Source organism: Coregonus lavaretus, assembly GCF_964263955.1.
Source record: "Coregonus lavaretus genome assembly, chromosome: 34".
NCBI lineage: Eukaryota > Metazoa > Chordata > Actinopteri > Salmoniformes > Salmonidae > Coregonus > Coregonus lavaretus.
The window spans coordinates 7,457,492-7,478,936 of NC_140021.1; the positions used below are offsets into that span (position 1 = coordinate 7,457,492).

General features: G+C 42.4%; 2 protein-coding genes across 6 annotated transcripts in view; one reads left to right on the plus strand and one right to left on the minus strand.

Moving 5' to 3' along the window:
* The window catches only part of LOC311109324 (aspartyl/asparaginyl beta-hydroxylase-like), a 57,737-nt gene extending 53,151 nt beyond the window's left edge, over positions 1-4,586 (plus strand). For all 5 annotated transcript variants that reach the window (XM_084152164.1, XM_084152165.1, XM_084152168.1 and 2 more), the window contains 5 exons: positions 162-299; positions 866-1,001; positions 1,141-1,232; positions 1,775-1,908; positions 2,255-4,586. In XM_084152164.1, the coding sequence (XP_084008290.1) occupies positions 162-299; positions 866-1,001; positions 1,141-1,232; positions 1,775-1,908; positions 2,255-2,405 (651 nt within the window). In that variant the 3' untranslated portion in view covers positions 2,406-4,586. The remainder of the gene's footprint in view (positions 1-161; positions 300-865; positions 1,002-1,140; positions 1,233-1,774; positions 1,909-2,254) is intronic.
* A 631-nt stretch (positions 4,587-5,217) lies between these two features.
* On the minus strand, positions 5,218-12,552 carry LOC311109325 (clavesin-1-like; the record flags this gene model as incomplete). Its single annotated transcript, XM_084152169.1, has 5 exons — positions 5,218-5,299; positions 8,973-9,205; positions 9,601-9,711; positions 11,602-11,776; positions 12,164-12,552. The coding sequence occupies 5 exons, from the start codon at positions 12,550-12,552 to the stop codon at positions 5,218-5,220; spliced, it is 990 nt and encodes a 329-aa protein (XP_084008295.1).
* Positions 12,553-21,445: the final 8,893 nt, after the last annotated feature.

The following is a 21,445-nucleotide window of genomic DNA, read 5'->3' on the forward strand; positions in this document are numbered from 1 at the left end:
GACTCAGCACCAGCAGTATTCACTAGATAGTAACTTCACTGAGTATTGTAGCAGTATGGCTTCTCGTAATAGTATTTTTCTTCTGACAATAAGACAAAAACAGAGCATTTGAAAATACTGTATGTGAGTTAAAATGTGTTGGTTTTGGAATAATCTTCCAGGCCTACAAATGGTATGAGATAGGGCACCAAAGAGGTCACTTTGCCTCTGTATGGCAGCGATCTCTCTACAATGTGGACGGTCTCAAAGCCCAGCCGTGGTGGACGCCCAAGGACACTGGCTATATGGATCTAGTCAAGGTACTGTAAATGATGATAATAATGATAGACATGATAATGTCTCAGCTGGTTGTCTTTTCTCCCTGATAGTTGATTGATCAATGTGACAGAGTTCAATAAAGTCTAGAGGGAGTACTTCCTCTCTATTCCATTGATCACTTCTGTGACAGCGTGGGCAGGGACAGCTGAAGAACGATCTGGCCTTAATGCACTCTTATAATCTCCACCTGGCACAGCCAGAAGAGGACTGGCCACCCCTCGGAGCCTGGTTCCTCTCTAGGTTTCTTCCTAGGTTCCTGCCTTTTTAGGGAGTTTTTGCTAGCCACTGTGCTTCTGCATCTGCATTGCTTGCTGTTTGGGATTTAAGGTTGGTTATCTGTATAGCACTTTGACAACTGCTTAAAATGGGTTTTATAAAATACATTTGATTGATTGATTGAACATGGGCTGCCTGCTTTTTTAAAATAGTTTTCTTCTCCGTTTGAGTTTTGAACTGGCGTAAAGCAGTCTCTGACCATGTATCCCCTTTGCTGTGCCAGGGGCAGACCATAGAAATATAATAACGTGTCTCTATGTCAACGGGACAGACCCTGGAGAGGAACTGGAGGACCATCAGGGACGAGGCCCTGTCAGTGATGGATAAAACCACCGGCCTCTTTGTTCCAGAGGAGGAGAACCTCAGAGAAAAAGGGGAGTGGGGTCAGTTTACCCTCTGGCAGCAAGGTAAACCAATCAAACACCTGGCAACTTCCTATGTTACAAATAGACTGAAAAACTCCCCACAAGTGCTTTAGGATTAGGGGTTAGTGGTGTCTGAACCTGGCCTCTAATTCCTTGTTTCTCTGTCCTCCTGGTCATGCAGGCAAGAAGGCAGGGGAGTCGTGCCGCAGTGTTCCAAAGACCTGTGGCCTGTTGGAGCGCTATCCAGAGGCTACGGGCTGCAAGAGAGGACAGGTAGGTCACCCCGCCACAGACGGGACTGACATGCCAACTATTAGGCAACCAGCACTGCTGTAGAGCAGGGGAGGATAGATGGAGAGACAGTCTTGCCCTGCAGGCTCCTACTGGAGATGGATGGAGTTACAAAGGCACTATGCTGCACTCACTGCAATTTCTTTCAATTTCTGTTGCAAAAATAGGAAATGTTTGTGTTTTTTGTATGTGGCTGGCCAATGTGCCTTTGAGCTAATAGGTTGCTTCAAAAACAAATATAAATTGTCTGAATTCTTTTTTTTTTACGTACTTCATTTAAATACTTTAATTTCAGTTGTGTTCACTTTCTCTGGGTGTATGACCGCCTCTCTGTCTGTCTCTGTTCTCTGTTCTCTCTGTCTCTGTTCTCTCTGTCTCTGCTCTCTCTCTCTCTCTCTCTCTCTCTCTCTCTGTGTCTCTGTCTCTCTCTGTGTCTCTGTCTCTCTCTGTGTCTCTGTCTCTCTCTGTGTCTCTGTCTCTTGTCTCTCTCTGTCTCTCTCTGTCTCTGTCTCCCTGGGTTCCAGATCAAGTTCTCGGTGATGCAGTCTGGTACTCATGTCTGGCCTCACACGGGGCCCACCAACTGTCGCCTGCGCATGCACCTGGGCCTGGTCGTCCCCAAGACGGGCTGCAAGATCAGGTGCACTAACGACACCAGGTAACACCTTCCACAGCTATCAACGTCATGCCTTTTTACATCTAATAACATCACGCACTTGTTAGTTTTTGGTACAGTGTGATACTTATCATTTGAGTGCTCAGTACTTAATATCACTCAAGACTAAGTATTGTTGCAAAATATCTTTAATGTTATCTTGTCGATCTTGTGGACTGTAAGTTCTTGCATCCATAGCTCCACCTATGAATTTGAGTGATTGCATTTCCCCAGCCCCATCCCTCTCAGCTTTATACCAAACTAACTGGAGGAGCTGCTGTTGGGTTTATAAACTCATCCATGTGGCTTCATTAATAGAAAGGCTATGGTTTGTTCTGTTCTCTTCCAGGGCTTGGGAGGAGGGGAAAGTGCTCATCTTTGATGATTCCTTTGAGCATGAGGTGTGGCAGGACGCCGACAGCTACCGGCTCATCTTCATCGTGGACGTGTGGCACCCCGAGCTCACCCAGTACCAACGGCAGACTCTCTCCCCCATTTAGACTGTCCGACAGACTGTCAGACGGGCAGACAGATGTGCAGACAAACTGTCGCCTACTCGAGTGCTGGGGTTAACACGCTTAACCCATGAGAACAGAAGGGTCCAAGGTATCTGTCAACCCATTCCCTCACAAGTATTGACCCCACAGCCAGCCATTTTAGGTCAAACGTGACAAATGTGACACTTGCCTTTGCTCAGTCCAGGGTGCCATTTTGGCTCCATCTTGAAGAGTTACTAAAGGCCCTCTCAGATTGGAAAAAGCCTTACAACGACCCTTGGGAACACTGACTGCTAACTGTGGTACTCACCAAGTAGGTTTTTAGGCATAAATATGAATTTATAAGAACGGTAAGGTGTGGGTTGAATATCATGTAGGTTGTGTTGTAAATTTTTCACAAGTGCATTCTTGTTTTTTCATTAGGGAACCAAAGTGCTATATGTCTGAAACATACAGTACCTACATGAACTTCACAAAGCTGTACTATTGCAGTTTGCGAGTTTACTGTTGGACACTTACTGATACTTTAAAGGGATAATTCATTTCTTACCTCAAGAAAATGTAGTTGATTACTTTTGAGGTAAGTAAATGATATGGGTTAAAACACAGAAAACTATCCTTTTAAGATGTTGCTAAGCTAGCTAAACCTCTACTAGCTGAAAAGTGGGAACCTAAATCTGTTGTTTCTCTAACACGTAATTTGTGAATATACTTCCTGTAACTTCCATGGCTTTATACAGTAACCTGCCTCTTACTGTATTTTGGGAGAAAAACTATTGTAAAATACAGACACAGTACTTATTAGGCCATTCCATTTCACTTGTAGGATTTTCGCATGTCACTTTAGATCAATGAATGGGACTTCACAATGCCAAGAATATGTTTTTATTGCAGAATTAATATTGCCAAGAAAACCTTGACTGACACATCTTATTTTTGTACGCTAACAATATACGCTATTTTCAACTGCACCTTGACCTGGGAGCGCACACAAACCATTCTACTCAACAGGCTTGTCTTTGTCATTTAAAATCCTGCCAAATGTGTGAATTTACATTATTAAATGTGTCATATGAACACGTGACTGAAGGCATGTATTTTGTAGATGCATAACATTTTAATGTTTTATAAAATTACAATTTCCCTGTGTAAAACTTCGGCAGGAGCATGTTAAATGTACACCAGTCTTGTCACACTGCATTCTTACCTGGGTCAAATACATGTCAAATACTTCATCTGCTCTTAATTTAGTTTGCCTTGTACAATGGAACCAATGGAATAGTCCCTAAAAGGAGAACCCCAAGCTAAATCAAGCATAGACTATACTTGAGTATTTGAAAGTATTGGACCCAGATCTGCTCCATTCCATGTATAGCAGAGCTGATTAGAGGGTCTTTGCCTAACCAATGTTGTTGATATTCAAAAGAAAAGTGCCAAAGCATATTCTTCTAGATATGTTATTTAATCACTCTCTATGGGCAATGGTAGTCAGCTTCATTGGAGCAATGAAATGCACCTGTGAGACAATAAAACATTATATATCTGACAAATTCTTGGCAATCCCAGGGACTCGTCACAATACGAGATTCAGATGTCCAAAACCGTTCATAATGAACTTCCAAGTGGGAACTACGAGTGGGAAACTTGGGTAACATCATTTTACCCTCAACTTCCCTACTTCAGAGGAGCATGTCAATACATCATAATGCCATGTCGAACCCTTAGGCTCATTGAATTGCCTTTCAACATTGTGGTTGTGTCTCATGGACATTGGTACTGTAAGTCGCTCTGGATAAGAGCGTCTGCTAAATGACTAAAATGTAAATGTAAATGTGTCTTGGGGTATTTGTGGTTATCAGTTTGGGTTGTGACGATGACACTCAAGTTATCTCCTCCATGCTTCAAATGATTTCCTTAGTTACAAGGGTAACAAATCAAGCACCTTCACAAAGCCACATCGTTTGAGTTTTCACCTTTTATGGTACTCTTATGAATTGCTATCACTCATCTTAGATATGAAGTTAATACTTTTATGGTGTTGATATCACTGAGCTGTTCCAACTGTTGTAACTGGCCTTCCAAGTAAGTAATGTTTCTTTCAATTATATTTTGTGTGTTGTAATTAGTTGCACTGAATGATTGTAAAGCTATTTTTCAGTAAATTAAACATTTGGTCAAAATGGTGTCAAGTGATCAGAATTTTGTGTAGTTTTAATTAATTACATAGGTAGCTTCATTTGTATATTGTAACACTGATTCGTCTCATTTGAAATTCTACTCATTTGTGTGATTTTCAATGACAACCTGAACATTCACACACGTAATTAGCACACAACTGAAAATGCATTTTCTATACATTCTTTTAAAGATTACTTTAAATACATTGCAGTTCGATGGTGCAGTAGCCCTGATAAATATACAATCTTGAAATATATTGACTTTCATAGTAACGACAGCCCCTAAAACAGTAAGATACAGTTTGGCGTTCTCTGGACTTTTTGACATTTAACTCTTGTCAGTCAGTCCCTCCTAGTGGTACTGGTAACACTGACATTCGTTTAATCATTCTACTCCTATCGGCATTGATTTGGATGGCTGGTGACAGATCGGTTTGCCTGTGAAAGTGGATGGCACAGCTGAAACTGCCACTGGCTCAAAGTCGAGAGATGAGAGGTTTTCAGTACAGCAGCTCCATGTGAACAATGGTTTAGAGTTAGTTTGATACTTTCTCAAAGTTCAGCTTTAGGTTTTGGAGTCAGTGGGGTTGGAATCCTAATGAGAGGGGTTTCGATCCAGTGTGGGCGGAAGGGAGAGATCAGTCCAGAGCCAGGAGTGGCTGTGCCGTGTTCTCCCTGTCTGCTTGCCGTAGGGTACCCGGCTCCACGGCTGACTGGGACCTGAGATAAACAACAACAACAGTAAGAGATGGTCATTTCCTGTAAGACACAGATGGACTACTATCAGCAGTATAATGGAGAAAGTCCAGCAGGGACCAGGGTAATAGAGATCAAAGAGAGAACTGTAGACGTACTGTATCTGGGGTTATGATGCATTACGATGTGATTATAATACATTGTAAGACTAAGTTTGGATCACCCCCCTTATAATGTCTGAACACAAACTGAAAACCAACCATTTTGGGGGAAAATCCAGATTAGGAAAATAGCACACTTGTTTTTATATCCTAAAAACACATGACTGCCAATGGTAAAATACATGACGCAATACCCCTCGTCCCTAAACACTCCTCCTCCTTGTGCTCTTATCTACCCTCATTTCCATGCGTCATCATCACAAAGCCTCTGTGTTCTTGTCTCTTTTAGCTACCAGGAAGTACTTATAGCATGCTAGGTTATGACTGGTCCATTAAAGATGAGCTCAACGACCAAGCTGAGGAGGGCAATCCAATGGGGCTAAGACTAAATCCCTGATTCCGTGCTGTTTAACACGAGTGGGGGAGATTAGCGCTCCGCTCCTCTCCACTCCCTCCTCTCCTCTCCCCTTGTAAGCCCACTGATTAAAATCAACAGCCGATAAAAATGGAGCCTACCCAAAACTCTCTCTGCTAAGTATGAAAAATGTATGCACTCACTAACTGTAAGTCGCTCTGGATAAGAGCGTCTGCTAAATGACTAAAATGTAAATGCTAAAGGAAGGAAGGACAGTCACATTGAGAGTACTGAGATTTAGATATCCCAAAATAAGCTTTGTTAAATATCTATCCGATTTAACGTGATGATGAATATAGCATTGAATTGAATGTTTTCAATTTTGCCTCATATTGTTGAATGCAACTCTCAAAATGAAACGCTTATATGACAGTGAAAGGTCCCAATTCACATTATCTCTCATAATGCAGAAGTATAGCTTATAAAGCTTAATAAAGCCTCTCCATAATCCTTTATAAAACCTACATAGAGCTTCACGGATCATGTACACTCAGTGTACAAAACGTTAGGAATACCTTCCTAATATTGAATTGCACCCCCTTTTGCCCTTCGAATATCCCTGAATTCGTCGGGGCATGGACTCTACAAGGTGCCGAAAGCGTTCCACAAGAATGCTTGCCCATGTTGACTCCAATGCTTCCCACAGTTGTGTCAAATTGGCTGGATGTCCTTTGGGTGGTGGACCATTCTTGATACACAAGGGAAACTGTTGAGCGTGAAAAACCCAGCAGCGTTGCAGTTCTTGACACACTCAAACTGGTGCGCCTGGTACCTACTACCATAACCTGTTCGAAAGGCACTTAAATATTTTGTCTCGTCTATTCACCCTCTGAATGGCACACATACACAATCCATGTCTCAATTGTCTCAAGGCTTACAAATCCTTTTTTAACCGGTCTCCTCCCCTTCATCTACACTGACTGAAGTGGATTTAACAATAACGGATCACAGCTTTCACCTGGATTCACCTGGTCAATCTATGTCATGGAAAGAGCAGGTGTCGCTAACCTATTGAACTGGATTATATAGCAGGGTCTTTACATCTGGAGCTTTGCAAATCAAATTGTAGCAAAATTCTACTAGTCAGTACAGTCCAAGAGGTGAGTTTATTCTGCCATCTTGTTTCTGGGAGGATGTTCTTCACTAGCAGCCTTAATCTCAGTTACATCTGTCAGGCCTTCTGCTGCACAGCCTTGTAAGACTACAGGCAACATGGCTTACTTACTCCACACTGGAGCAAAACAGCAGCAATCAAAGACTAACAAGCCCTCCTTGATCTAATCAGAGAACACTAAGCGTATTCAACCAACCCACAAACGACCCAATCTTCAATAATCTGTTTTATCCATCCGATCGTTGCGTCCATGGGCTCATGCCATCTCATTGCTCATGACTACTATGTTGACTGGCTGCACTAATGGCAATCTCAGATGACCAATAACAGGCAAGCATTCCCAGTATCCCTCATCAACGGTTGTCACTATCCGGCCAAGCTACAAAGCCGGCCGTATGACAACTTCTCCAAACAAATCTGATTTTAAAACAAACCCTAACCTCAACCATACCCCTAACCATGTGGCTCGCCCTAACTCAACCTTAAATTAAGAACTAAACGCTCATTTCCGTGCTAATACATTTTCACGATATAGTCAATTTTGACTTTGCAGCTTGGCCATGTAGCGGGAGCAGGTTCATGTTCTTTGCACCAACCTCCCATCCACGCCCCGCCCCCTCCAGATGTCGTCTCCTGGGTTATTGTGGCAAGCGAATGAAACTGGGGAACCCTGGGATTGGAGCAGACACTAGCTGGGGTCAGGAAGAGGGTCTCTTATATGCTTTTTTAATTAAAAAAATTCAGAGGAGCCCGCTCTCCCAAGACCTGATACTACATGGCTTTCTGTTGATTGCAGATGGGAGAGAGTCGTGCATGCGGCCAGTTTATGTGGAGAAGGTTTTTAGATTTCTCTCTCTTCTCTCTCTCTGTCTCTAAGACATTCTGTTTTCCCATTGCTTTCGACAGAGCATCCATCTACAGTACTGTATACATGTTCAGTCTTATAGATAAGCTTTCAGCTTGTAAAAGGGTACGTTGTCCAAAAGCTCTGAACCTAAAAGTAATGTTACCCAGAGCCATGTACAGTACCTCTATACATAGCTCTGGTGTAACCTTTTGTGTTTCAGAGAGGAGTCTTTTTTTTAGCTGGGGGGCGAGAATTAATGGAAAACTGCAGTGGGTCTCTGAGTGAGTGAGCTGTTTAGGAGACAGCAGTGGGCAAATCTCAAGCGTAATGACCATCTCGTATTGAAACAGGCATTTCTTAGGGTTCACACTAGTCAGTGATCAGCCCCATAGCGGTCATTATCTGAAAGTCTTTGGACTGCGTAATTGCCCTGGCAGACTTCAAACAATCGGCTGTCAATACTATCGGAGAAGAATGACCGCTCTGGATTTACATTTACATTTACATTTTAGTCATTTAGCAGACGCTCTTATCCAGAGCGACTTACAGGAGCAATTAGGGTTAAGTGCCTTGCTCAAGGGCACAATTACGTCATTTAGCAGACGCTCTTATCCAGAGCGACTCACCAATTGGTGCGTTCACCCTATAGCCAGTGGGATAACCACTTTACAATTGGGGGGGGGGGGGTAGAAGGATTACTTTATCCTATCCCAGGTATTCTTTAAAGAGGTGGGGTTTCAAATGCCTCCGGAAGGTGGTGAGTGACTCCGCTGTCCTGGCGTCGTGAGGGAGCTTGTTCCACCATTGGGGTGCCAGAGCAGCGAACAGTTTTGACTGGGCTGAGCGGGAACTATGCTTCCGCAGAGGAAGGGGAGCCAGCAGGCCAGAGGTGGATGAACGCAATGCCCTCGTTTGGGTGTAGGGACTGATCAGAGCCCGAAGGTACAGAGGTGCCGTTCCCCTCACTGCTCCATAGGCAAGCCGTTTGTGTTCTCTAACTTTCTGTTGAGCTTTTTTGTTAGCTTTCTGCACTACTATACTGTAGCTAGGGAGGGGAATAGTCCAAACATTCCGGTAAATTCCCACAAATCCCATATATTCCCATAGATATTTTTCAGTTTGATAATTACTGGAATTTTGCCACCTTTTTTGTAGCTCACCTTTTCAGAAGTTTGTCGGCACATTCCTTGTCTCCGCCACCATAGTTCTCTTTGACGTGGAGGGCGTCGTAGGTGAGTGTGTACTCCGTCTCGTCGTTGTAGTTGGGCCCTAAGAGGGTCCGTGCCCAGATGCCCATGTCATATGGCGGCAGCGTGCCGCCGAACTCGGACGGCAGACAATCGGGTAGAATTAGCTGGTGTAAACTGTTGAGGTTGTTTCCATGGAGGAAAATCTGATGGGAAGAAGGTTTTCAGACACTATTTTCAGAACTCCCACAATTCCTGTTATCTTACTTTCCCTTTTCATGTTTGACCGGCGTCATCTTTGAAGGAAGCTGTATTACAAAATAGCTTTTAGCTTTTCCATTGATCTAACCTGCACTAACCTGAGGAAAGGTTGAAGTACTAAATGATACATCTCCTTTGTGGTACCTTTCATTTTATTCAACTAGCAAAGGCATTTAATGACATCTCTTTATCTGGCTTCGTCAGCTCATTAGTGTTGTACCTCTAGCAGGCCAGAGCGTAACCACTCGATAGAACTGCAACTGAGGCAGTTATAAAGTGATGGATGGGAAAAGGGGGGAGGGGTTAGAGAAGGTGACTAAGCAGTGAAAAAGGCAATTACCCTTTTCCTAGTCTTGTCCTTGAGGAAAGGTTTGATAATGGTGTACATGGCGTGGATGTACCAGGGCTGGTTCACAAAATGGATCCCACCGAAGCGAGCAGGGAAGCTGTCCTGTAGTGAAGCAGGGAAGGGGAAATTGGTTGAGATACTCAAATACAGTTATATGTTTTACTAAATGTTGTTTCATAAACTCTGCTCCCTCTCTTTTATTTTAGTTGCAATAGAGATTCTTTAGAAATTCAATGGCATAACAAAAAAAATGTATTAAATGGTAGGCTAACCCAGTTCCTCGGTCTTCTCGATTGTTATAGCTAAATGAAATGGCATTCATTCTATTATTGAAAAGGTTTTTGACCTAACAGTACAGTACCCTGCAGCAAAAGGGACCTAGGGAAGCAGGCCAAGAGCATGACAGAGTTTCTATTATAAAACAGGTTGTTTGTATCCTGGATGCTGATTGGTTGAGAGCAGGGAGCTATTCACCACAATCCCTGGGTAATGCATGTTAATAGTTCCATTTGATTTATCAATGCGCGTCCACTTTCCAACAGCCCAGACAGGCATAAACTTCATCTCCCCTGGGAAAAAAGCATCTAGAAATTATTTCCAAATTCATACAGCCTAGGTTGTTGTCATTTCAGCTGCTTGATGTGATTGTGTGTTAGCTTTAGTTGGCTAGCTAGCAAAGGAGAAGTAGCTAGCCTTCATAGCAACCTGTTTTGCTTAGAACGGAAGAATGGACATCCAGCCTGTTTGGCTAGCAACTTCAGAATATCAGAACTAACGACTGACTTTTGCCCAGACTATATTTTATGGTGGAAGGATTAAATAAAACTCATTAAAATAACGCTGTTAATGAAAACATGTTGTTAATCTTTTTTTATATGTTGGCAACCATTTTACAAAAGTAGTAGCCCCAGAACCCGGGAATTATTGTGAATAACACCCTTCTAAAGGCTGCTCCTTCACACAATAATCCCCCGCTTTCTCATGCTTTATTGCTTAAATAGATGCTGATAATGAGGATTTTCCTTGCTGTTTGAAACTGTGCTAGCCATCTACAGTGTGCAGCACTGCTACAGTGCATTGTTTGGACATGTCCCTTTCACCCTTGCAATTGACACCTTTAATGATTGCAGTGTAAGACCAACAATGTAATCCCCGTGACAAAACCATGTAAAACAAGGCGGCTGGGTCATTCAATTATGCGTCTCACAGGATTTAATATTGTGAAAGCATAAAAAAAAAGTTTTCTGTAAAGTGGTATACTCCTACAATAGATTGGTTGTACATCTCAGACGTATCATGGCCAATGCTAAATAATTTCCTCATAAGCCATAAGCATTTGGTGTTTTCACAACACTTTTGGGCTCACTATCTATTTGTAATTAACTTCAAATTAATATATTCCCTGATATATCCACTGTCTGCTTGTTGATCTGCCCATATAATGTGTCCACATCATTCAGTGTCTGATTATCATAGCATTTAAAATCAGGGCATACACTAACCATTGTGCTTCACCTTGTTACTTAGCAACAGGACATCCCATCGTTATGTAGGTCTAAAATGAGGATCATCATCATATTGTATAGAAATCTTTATTTACTGGTAGTCATATAGGCTACATTGCAAGGCAGGATACGCTGTCTATCTGTCTCTGTCCTTAGAACTGATAAAGAAGGACAATGAAATGATGCAATAAAAAAAGTTGACTGTAGAATCGGCCATATGGGGTGCGATGGCTCCACATATTGCATGGGTAAACTATAATAATATTAATAATAATATGCCATTTCGCAGACGCTTTTATCCAAAGCGACTTACAGTCATGTGTGCATACATTTTTACGTATGGGTGGTCCCGGGGATCGAACCCACTACCCTGGCGTTACAAGCGCCATGCTCTACCAATTGAGCTACAGAGGACCAAACTACTGAACACATCCCTGGTCAGGCCTACCTGTTCATGCCTACTGAACACATCCCTGGTCAGGCCTACCTGCAGGCCTTCGATTGCCAGTTTGAGGATGTTAGGCGTGAGCTTGGAAGCCTGCTTGAAGGAGAAGTTACTCCAGTCCATGATCAAGATGAAGCCGTTGATCTGGAGTTCCTGGTTCTCTATGAGAACCTCCAGGGAGAGGAGGATGGCCCGGAGGATGTCTGTGAAAGAGTTCCTTCACAGAGAGAGAGAAAGAGACATCAGATTGGGATAAAATCCAGAACAATCCAGCACTGTACTGTATCAAGATTATTACAATAATTCAATGATTTTTGTTCTGGGTCCGTTCTGGTGTGTCTGACCAATGACATTGTCCAGACAAGGGCCGGAGTAAAGTTTCTGTGCATGTGAGTTTTGCTATTTAGTTCCAAATTAAATGTTTGAAAGTATTCTATCAAATCAGTACCAATCAGTAGCTACAGCACAATTGCTTATTTGATTAATGAAACAATTAGATCACAGAAACCATTTCAGTGAGACATCTCTGAAGCCATTTCAGTGAGAAATCACTGAAGCCATTTTATTGAGACAAATGTGCATACTAAAATATCCGTACACTCACCTGCCCTGGTCCCAGTTGGAGGCGAAAAGGATGAGTATCTTCCGGCCGTGCTGATCCGGTGTTTCTAAGACACCTGGAAAGCCATCCATCAGCGCCCGCTTGATCCCTGGGTCGTCCACCTTGAAGCTCTGGAACATGTCCAGGTTCTGCTGGCGGAATTGAAAGTACTGGGCCAGGAGCCGGAAGGTCTCTGCCTGGTTAAACTTGCGCGCCCGCAGAAACCTCAGGATAAAGTCGTCGTCCGTGCGCAGGAAGCCGATGTCTGGCCGCGTCACTATCATGTCGCGCACCTGCTGGATGTCCGCGTGGAGGGTGTCGGGGTTCTCGTTGAGCTCCTGTCGAGCTTTCTCCGTGGTCTCGGAGCTCAGGCCCGCTTGCAAGTGAGTCATTTTGGGGGGCTTTAGTCAAGTTCACACTCTCTCTATATCTGTGTTTTGGATAACTACTATTGTTTAGGCCTGCTTAGGAAACAGTCTTGATTGCTGTACAGCACATTGTTATTGGTGGCGTCTTGCCGGCACACGTGTCTTTCCAGTACAACACTTGATCTGTGTCCCCTGTAGTGTCTAGCCTATAATGAGAGAGAGGTTTAGCATAACTGGTCCACCAGTACACAAATCGCAGGGTCCTGTTTGAAAATTAAACACATGCATACTTTCTTCCTCTCTTCTTTAGAGTAGGCCTATAGGCTAAGTACTGATCCAACACAACTATACTGAACACAAATTTAAACGCAACATGCAACAATTTCAACGATTTCACTGAGTTACAGTTCATATAAATTGAAATCAATTCAATCTATGGGCAGGGGCGCAGCCATGGGTGGGCCTGGAAGGGCATAGGCCCATCCACCGGGGAGGCAGGCCCAGCCAATCAGACAGATATACTCCTCAGTTTCATCAGCTGTCTGGGTGGCTGGTCTCAGACATCCCGCAGGTGAAGAAGCCGGTTGTGGAGGTCCTGGGTTGGTGTGGTTACACGTGGTCTGCGGTTGTGAAGCCGGTTGGACATACTGCCAAATTCTCTAAAACGACGTTGGAGGCAGCAACAGCTCTGTTGGACATTCCTGCAGTCAGCATGCTAATTGCATGCTCCCTCAAAACTTGAGACATCTGTGGCATTGTGTTGTGTGACAAAACTGCACATTTTACAGTGGCCTTTTATTGTCCCCAGCACAAGATGCACCTGTGTAATGATCATGCTGTTTAATCTTCTTGATATGCCACACCTGTCAGGTGGATGGATTATCTTGGCAAATGTGAAATGCTCACTAACAGGGATGTAAACAAATTTGTGCACAGAAATTGAGAGAAATAAGCTTTTTGTGTCTATGGAAAGTTTCTGGGATCGTTTATTTCAGCTCATGAAACATGGGACCAACACTTTACATGTTGAGTTTATATTTCTGTTCAGTGTAGATCGGATAAAGTAGTGCTTCCACTACACATCTATTCAGTGTTTGACTTGGACAAAAATAAGTTATGGTACTCATTGTGGGTGCCGGTACTGGTTATATTTAGGTGCAGGAGCTCCACAATACTTTTGAGATAATATTCTATAATGCAGTAGAAATTTTGAGGTGCCGGTACTCAGCTCGGTTGAGCTCCTGGCCAAAACAAGCACAGTATCTATTACAGATCAAATAATGTCAGGTCAGTAGATATTCCAAGAAAGGGGAGGAAGGAAGGATGCATTTTTTTAAGTATTCCAACAGTGCCCAGGTTTGGGTCATACATAAGGGCTGACCATTTCAATGACATACAGTACCTTGCAAAAGTATTCATCCCCCTTGGCGTTTTTCCTATTTTGTTGCATTACAACCTGTAATTTAAAATGGATTTGGATTTCATGTAATGGACATACAAAATAGTCCAAATTGGTGAAGTGAAATGAAAAAAAGAACTTGTTTCAAAAAATGCAAAAACATAAATAATGGAAAAGTGGTGCGTGCATATGTATTCACCCCCTTTGCTATGAAGCCCCTAAATAAGATCTGGTGCAACCAATTACCTTCAGAAGTCACATAATTAGTTAAATAAAGTCTGCCTGTGTGCAATCTAAGTGTCACATGGTCTGTCACAGGATCTCAGTATATATACACCTGTTCTGAAAGGCCCCAGAGTCTGCAACACCACTAAGCAAGGGGCACCACCAAGCAAGTGGCACCATGAAGACCAAGGAGCTCTCCAAACAGGTCAGAGACAAAGTTGTGGAGAAGTACAGATCAGGGTTGGGTTATAAAAAAATATCTGAAACTTTGAACATCCCACGGAGCACCATTAAATCCATTATTAAAAAATGGAAAGAATATGGCACCACAACAAACCTGCCAAGAGAGGGCCGCCCACCAAATCTCACAGACCAGGCAAGGAGGGCATTAATCAGAGAGGCAACAAAGAGACCAAAGATAACCCTGAAGGAGCGGCAAAGCTCCACAGCGGAGATTGGAGTATCTGTCCATAGGACCACTTTAAGCCGTACACTCCACAGAGCTGGGCTTTACGGAAGAGTGGCCAGAAAAAAGCCATTGCTTAAAGAAAAAAATAAGCAAACTCGTTTGGTGTTCGCCAAAAGGCATGTGGGAGACTCCCCAAACATATGGAAGAAGGTACTCTGGTCAGATGAGACTAAAATTGAGCTTTTTGGCCATCAAGGAAAACGCTATGTCTGGCGCAAACCCAACATCTCTCATCACCCCGAGAACACCATCCCCACAGTGAAGCATGGTGGTGGCAGCATCATGCTGTGGGGATGTTTTTCATCGGCAGGGACTGGGAAACTGGTCAGAATTGAAGGAATAATGGATGGCGCTAAATACAGGGAAATTCTTGAGGGAAACCTGTTTCAGTCTTCCAGAGATTTGAGACTGGGACGGAGGTTCACCTTCCAGCAGGACAATGACCCTAAGCATACTGCTAAAGCAACACTCAAGTGGTTTAAGGGGAAACATTTAAATGTCTTGGAATGGCCTAGTCAAAGCCCAGACCTCAATCCAATTGAGAATCTGTGGTATGACTTAAAGATTGCTGTACACCAGCGGAACCCATCCAACTTGAAGGTGCTGGAGCAGTTTTGCCTTGAAGAATGGGCAAAAATCCCAGTGGCTAGATGTGCCAAGCTTATAGAAACTTGCAACTGTAATTGCTGCAGAAGGGGGGTTATGCACGCTCAAGTTTTCTGTTTTTTTGTCTTATTTCTTGTTGGTTTCACAAGACAAAATATTTTGCATCTTCAAAGTGGTAGGCATGTTGTGTAAATCAAGTGATACAAACCCCCCCCCAACATTTTTTTAATTCCAGGTTGTAAGGCAACAAAATAGGAAAAATGCCAAGGGGGATGAATACTTTTGCAAGCCACTGTACACAAACACTGGTGGGTATTGCTGACTTCATGGAGAAACCCATGAGCTATATTTTCTTGGGCATGGTCATAAGAGTTCAATTATAACCGGCATGCATTTGCATTCATTAAAATGAAGCAGTGCCAATATGTAGGCTAATCATATATGCATTTGATATGATGTAAAACTCAAATATGATTAACAACAAACATAGTTGATGAATATTATGTAATAATACTAATTATTATTATTATTATTAGGCTATTATGATAAACCTTATTGTATATAAAAAAAAAGTATATGTTACTAATAAGGATAATTAGCAAGACTGACGTATAGCTAGCTGGTACACAAGCAGGTTATCGATAACTGTGATGCTCACCAATTAATGGGGCAAACGCTGCGACAAATATTATGCCACTGCTCAATAACACAAATACCTATTCCATCCATCTGCCGTTCAGGGATTAATTGCGTCACATGACGTTCTGCACCCACCACAATGTGAATCGGGACGACCTGCCATGTACCCGTAAAAACCTGCCACATATTGATAAATAATTTTTCCATATACATTTTATAAATCCACGTTGAGATAAATGAAATACTTACATGAATACCACGCCCTGTAAAACCAGCAAGGTAACCGATGACGCGCAGGTCCGCACAGCAGACGTATCATTTCATTGATATAAAGACTGGCCATAGGGGTTTCAAGAAATAAAAAAATATCCAGTTGTCAAGGAAAACGTTGGCCTAAATAAAGAAAAAGAGAATCATTCCTTGAAAGAATACCCGGTAAAATGTTATTTGAAATCCGGAAGGGACTGCGTTGTCCAAATGTAGGCTATCCTCCGGTGAAGGCTGCCTAAAAGGATTCTGTGACCGATAAACGGGACAGATTGGCGACCATGCGCGGCTGTAGCTGCTTCGAATGGAGTTGTACGCGCTCTGCCTGGAGGCGGACCAAGCGGACGCAAACTGAGAGCATATTGATGGAGACCCACAGAGAAGGTGAATCACCCCGCGGTGATCAATGCCCTGTGCCGCAAACTATCACACCAGTCTAACGACATAAACCATAGGCTATTCTCATCCCCATGGTCTTTTCAATCCTCCAATAAAACATGTACGCAGTCTCCATCAATTACGTTCGCCGCAATTATGCCTATTTGGTTAGAATATGGGTTCTGAAGGACGCGCGCATCGCATCCTTGTCCTGTTCATGCACAGTTGATTTCTTCACATTTGACAAATAAGTCAAGTTTTTGCCTTTTCACTAGACCTAATATAATTTATTATAGCGTATTGCACATGCCAGAATAAGCCTAACATATAATTTATTAAATTATATAGGATGGGTTAGGCTACTTGGGACCATTTGGGTGTAATCACGGGGTGAATTCCATTTCAATCCAGTCAATTCCAATGTGACTTAAAAAGTGACATTTTTCAAAAAGGATTTTCATTCATGAATTGGATTTCTTGAGAGATAAAAATAATAAACCCACTCTTTCTTGCTAGTATCACTGCTCTTTATTACGCTGTACGTATCGGCCTCAAGACCTTCTGTAATTTGCACCCTTATATACATTTTAGTAATTTAGCAGACGCTCTTATCCAGAGCGACTTACAGTTAGTGAGTGCATAAATTTTCATACTGGCTCCCCGTGGGAATCGAACCCACAACCCTGGCGTTGCAAACGCCATGCTCTACCAACTGAGCTACACCGGACCTACATATAGACATTGCTCCACCCACATCTGTTCAATGCATCGAATGGGGTTGGAGTCGAAGGAAAATAAACATGTTACCAAATATAACAATGTGCATTTCATAAGTATTCTAATAAAGTGTGTACATAAAACGTTATTAAACACGTCTGTAAAACCTCAATCGACCTATTGATGTGGCAACTCTCTTATGCTGTGCTATTCCACGATTCTAATTTGTACATAGGTCACAAATAAAGCTATCCCCAATAAAATTGTAGCTCAACTCATGAGTCCACCTGCTGCTCTGCTCACACCTAATCCAGTTCCCACCTGTGACTGAAAACGGGGAAAGATGCCATTTGAAAAGCTCTCTCTTAAAAACGTAGCTACAGTTGAAATCGGAAGATTACATACACTTAGGTTGGAGTCATTAAAACTCGTCTTTCAACCACTCCACAAATTAATTTTTAACAAACTACAGTTTTGGCAAGTCAGTTAGGACATCTACTTTGTGCATGACACAAGTAATTTTTCCAACAATTGTTTACCGACTGATTATTTCACTTATAATTCACTGTATCACAATTCCAGTGGGTCAGAAGTTTACATACACTAAGTTGATTGTGCCTTTAAACAGCTTGGAAAATTCCAGAAAATGATATCATGGCTTTAGAAGCTTCTGATAGGCTAATTGACATCATTTGAGTCAATTGGAGGTGTACCTGTGGATGTATTTCAAGGCCTACCTTCAAACTCAGTGCCTCTTTGCTTGACATCATGGGAAAATCAAAAGAAATCAGCTAAGACCTCAGAAAAATAATTGTAGACCTCCACAAGTCTGGTTCATCCTTGGGAGCAATTTCCAAACGCCTGAAGGTACCACATTCATCTGTACAAACAATAGTACGCAGGTATAAACACCATGGGACCACGCAGCCGTCATACCGCTCAGGAAGGAAACGCGTTCTGTCTCCTAGAGATTAACGTACTTTGGTGCGAAAAGTGCAAATCAATCCCAGAACAACAGCAAAGGACCTTGTGAAGATGCTGGAGGAAACAGGTACAAAAGTATCTATATCCACAGTAAAACGAGTCCTAGATCGACATAACCTGAAAGGCCGCTCAGCAAGGAAGAAGCCACTGCTCCAAAACCGCCATAAAAAAGCCAGACTACGGTTTGCAGCTGCACCTGGGGACAAAGATCGTACTTTTTGGAGAAATGTCCTCTGGTCTGATGAAACAAAAATAGAGCTGTTTGGCCATAATGACCATCGTTATGTTTGGAGAAAAAAGGGGGTAGGTTGCAAGCCGAAGAACACCATCACAACCGTGACGCAGGGGGGTGGCATGCTGTGGGGGTGCTTTGCTGCAGGAGGGACAGGTGCACTTCACAAAATAGATGGCATCATGAGGAAGGAAAATTATGTGGATATATTGAAGCAACATCTAAAGACATCGGTCAAGAAGTTAAAGCTTGGTCGCAAATGGGTCTTCCAAATGGACAATGACCCCAAGCATACTTCCAAAATTGTGGCAAAATGGCTTAAGGACATCAAAGTCAAGGTATTGGAGTGGCCATCACAAAGCCCTGACCTCAATCCTATAGAATATTTGTGGGCAGAACTGAAAAAGCGTGTGCGAGCAAGGAGGCCTACAAACCTGACACAGTTCCACCAGCTCTGTCAGGAGGAATGGGCCAAAATTCACCCAACGTATTGTGGGAAGCTTGTGGAAGGCTACCCGAAACGTTTGATCCTAGTTAAACAATTTAAAGGCAATGCTACCAAATACTAATTGAGTGTATGTAAACTTCTGAACCACTGGGAATGTGATGAAATAAATAAAAGCTGAAATAATTATTTATACTATTATTCTGACATTTCACATTCTTAAAATAAAGTGGTGATCCTAACTGACCTTAGACAGGACATTTTTACTAGGATTAAATGTCAGGAATTCTGAAAAACTGAGTTTAAATGTATTTGGCTAAGGTGTATGTAAACTTCTGACTTTAACTGTAGCTATCTAGCTATCTAGCTATATTAGTGGTCTCCCGAGTGGCGCAGTGGTCTAAGGCACTGTATTGCAGTGCTAGCTGTGCCACTAGAGATCCTGGTTCGAATCCAGGCTCTGTCGTAGCCGACCGCGACCGGGAGACCCATGGGGCGGCGCACAATTGGCCCAGCGTCGTCCAGGATAGGGGAGGGAATGGCCGGCAGGGATGTAGCTCAGTTGGTTGAGCATGGCGTTTGCAACGCCAGGGTTGTGGGTTCAATTCCCACGGGGGGCCAGTAAAAAAAATTAAATATATATATATAAAAAATAATAATGTATGCACTCACTAACTGTAAGTTGCTCTGGATAAGAGTGTCTGCTAAATGACTAAAATGTAAAAATGACATAAAATAGCTAAAAGGCTATAAAGTAACATTAACTGTAAAGCTATCAGTCACTAGTGGAAACATTTACAACTGCAATTAAGTTACGTTATCTTTTTAATGTATTTTACCTCAGACGATCTGGTAGTAAGGTTGCTAGCTAGCATTCCTTGCAGCTTATGCTAACTTGGTAGCAGGCTAGCATTTACTGCTAGTGAAGTTGTTAGCTAGTAAGTTAGTATAAACTAGCGCTAACTGGGCTAGTCATTGTCTGAATGACAGGTAGAAACACATTCATAACCATAAAGGGGTAACTAGCACCCAGGGGCCAGTTACCCCATAGTAGTGTGGGGGGGGGGGGGGGGGGGGGGGGGGGGGGTTACCCCCAACACACTCATCCAACAGATTACAACTTTACTAAAACATTATCTAAATGTTTCTCTCTAAAGAAGTGGATTATTTATTTTAAGGCCTTCCTACTTGTATATTTAAAAAACAATTATTATAACAATGTGTCATCAAGGCAAAGGGTGTATATATACACCCTTTGCCTTATATGAGCGTGAACAACAATGTGTGATCTGCAGGGCTGGTGTCCCCCAACAGAAACTAGCCGACACACACAGGAAACACTGAAGAGGAGAGAATAGAATAACACACACACACACCGATACTAGGTAACCTATCCTCACTAGGAGGAAGTAGGATTCATTCTGAAATACCGAACTGGTGAGAGACAGGACACAGCAGCTTAATAAAGTCACTTTAGACAAACTGAGGACAGCAGTTCATCATGACAAGTCTTCGAAGAGTGTTCTTTAGCCTCTCTGGTGAGTTCATCATCGAATCTACAGAACATAAAATAAAGCTTCTTTAAAGAACACTGGACACCGTCGCAGTTGCTAAACACATTTGATTTGCTGTTGCTTATAGCTAATTGTTCTCTGTGCTGAAGCAGCTAATAACTAACAGGCAGATCTGTGTCTGATGTGAACTTGTGGTCTCTCTCCAGCTGCTCTGTGGAGCGTATCTATTGCAGATGAGATTGTGGTATCAGGATATGAGGGAGGAGAAGCAGAGATCAGATGCTCCTATGGCCGTGGGTACGAGAATTACCAGAAGTACCTCTGTAATAGGGGCTGTTACTACTCTGATATTGTCATTGAAACTCAATGGGGAGTTCACCACACTAAGAAAGGCAGCTTTTCTCTGTATGATGACATAAAGAGAAGAGTCTTCACTGTGAATGTCACTAAACTAACCCTACAACACGCTGGGACATACTGGTGTGCGGTGAGCAGATATGGGAAAGACATCTATACAGAAGTCAGACTTCAAGTAGTCAAAGGTAAGTTCCCTTTTTTTTATATACAGTACCAGTCAAAAGTTTGGACATACCTACTCATTCCAGGGTTTTTCTTTATTTTTACTATTTTCTACATTGTATAATAATAGTGAAGACATCAAAACTATGAAATAACACACATATGGAATCATGTAGTAACCAAAAAAGTGTTAAACAAATAAAAATATATGTTATATTTGAGATTCTTCAAATATACACCCTTTGCCTTGATGACAGCTTTGCCCACTCTTGGCATTATCTCAACCAGCTTCATGAGGTAGTCACCTGGAATGCATTTCAATTAACAGGTGTGCCTTCTTAAAAGTTAAGGAAAGAAATTCCACAAATTAACTTTTAAGAAAGCGGTCATCAAAGCAAAGGGTGGCTACTTTGAAGAATCTCAAATCTCAAACTTTTGGTAAAAATAGTAAAAATAAAGAAAAACCCTTGAATGAGTAGGTTTGTCCAAACTTTTGACTGGTAGTGTATATATATATATATTT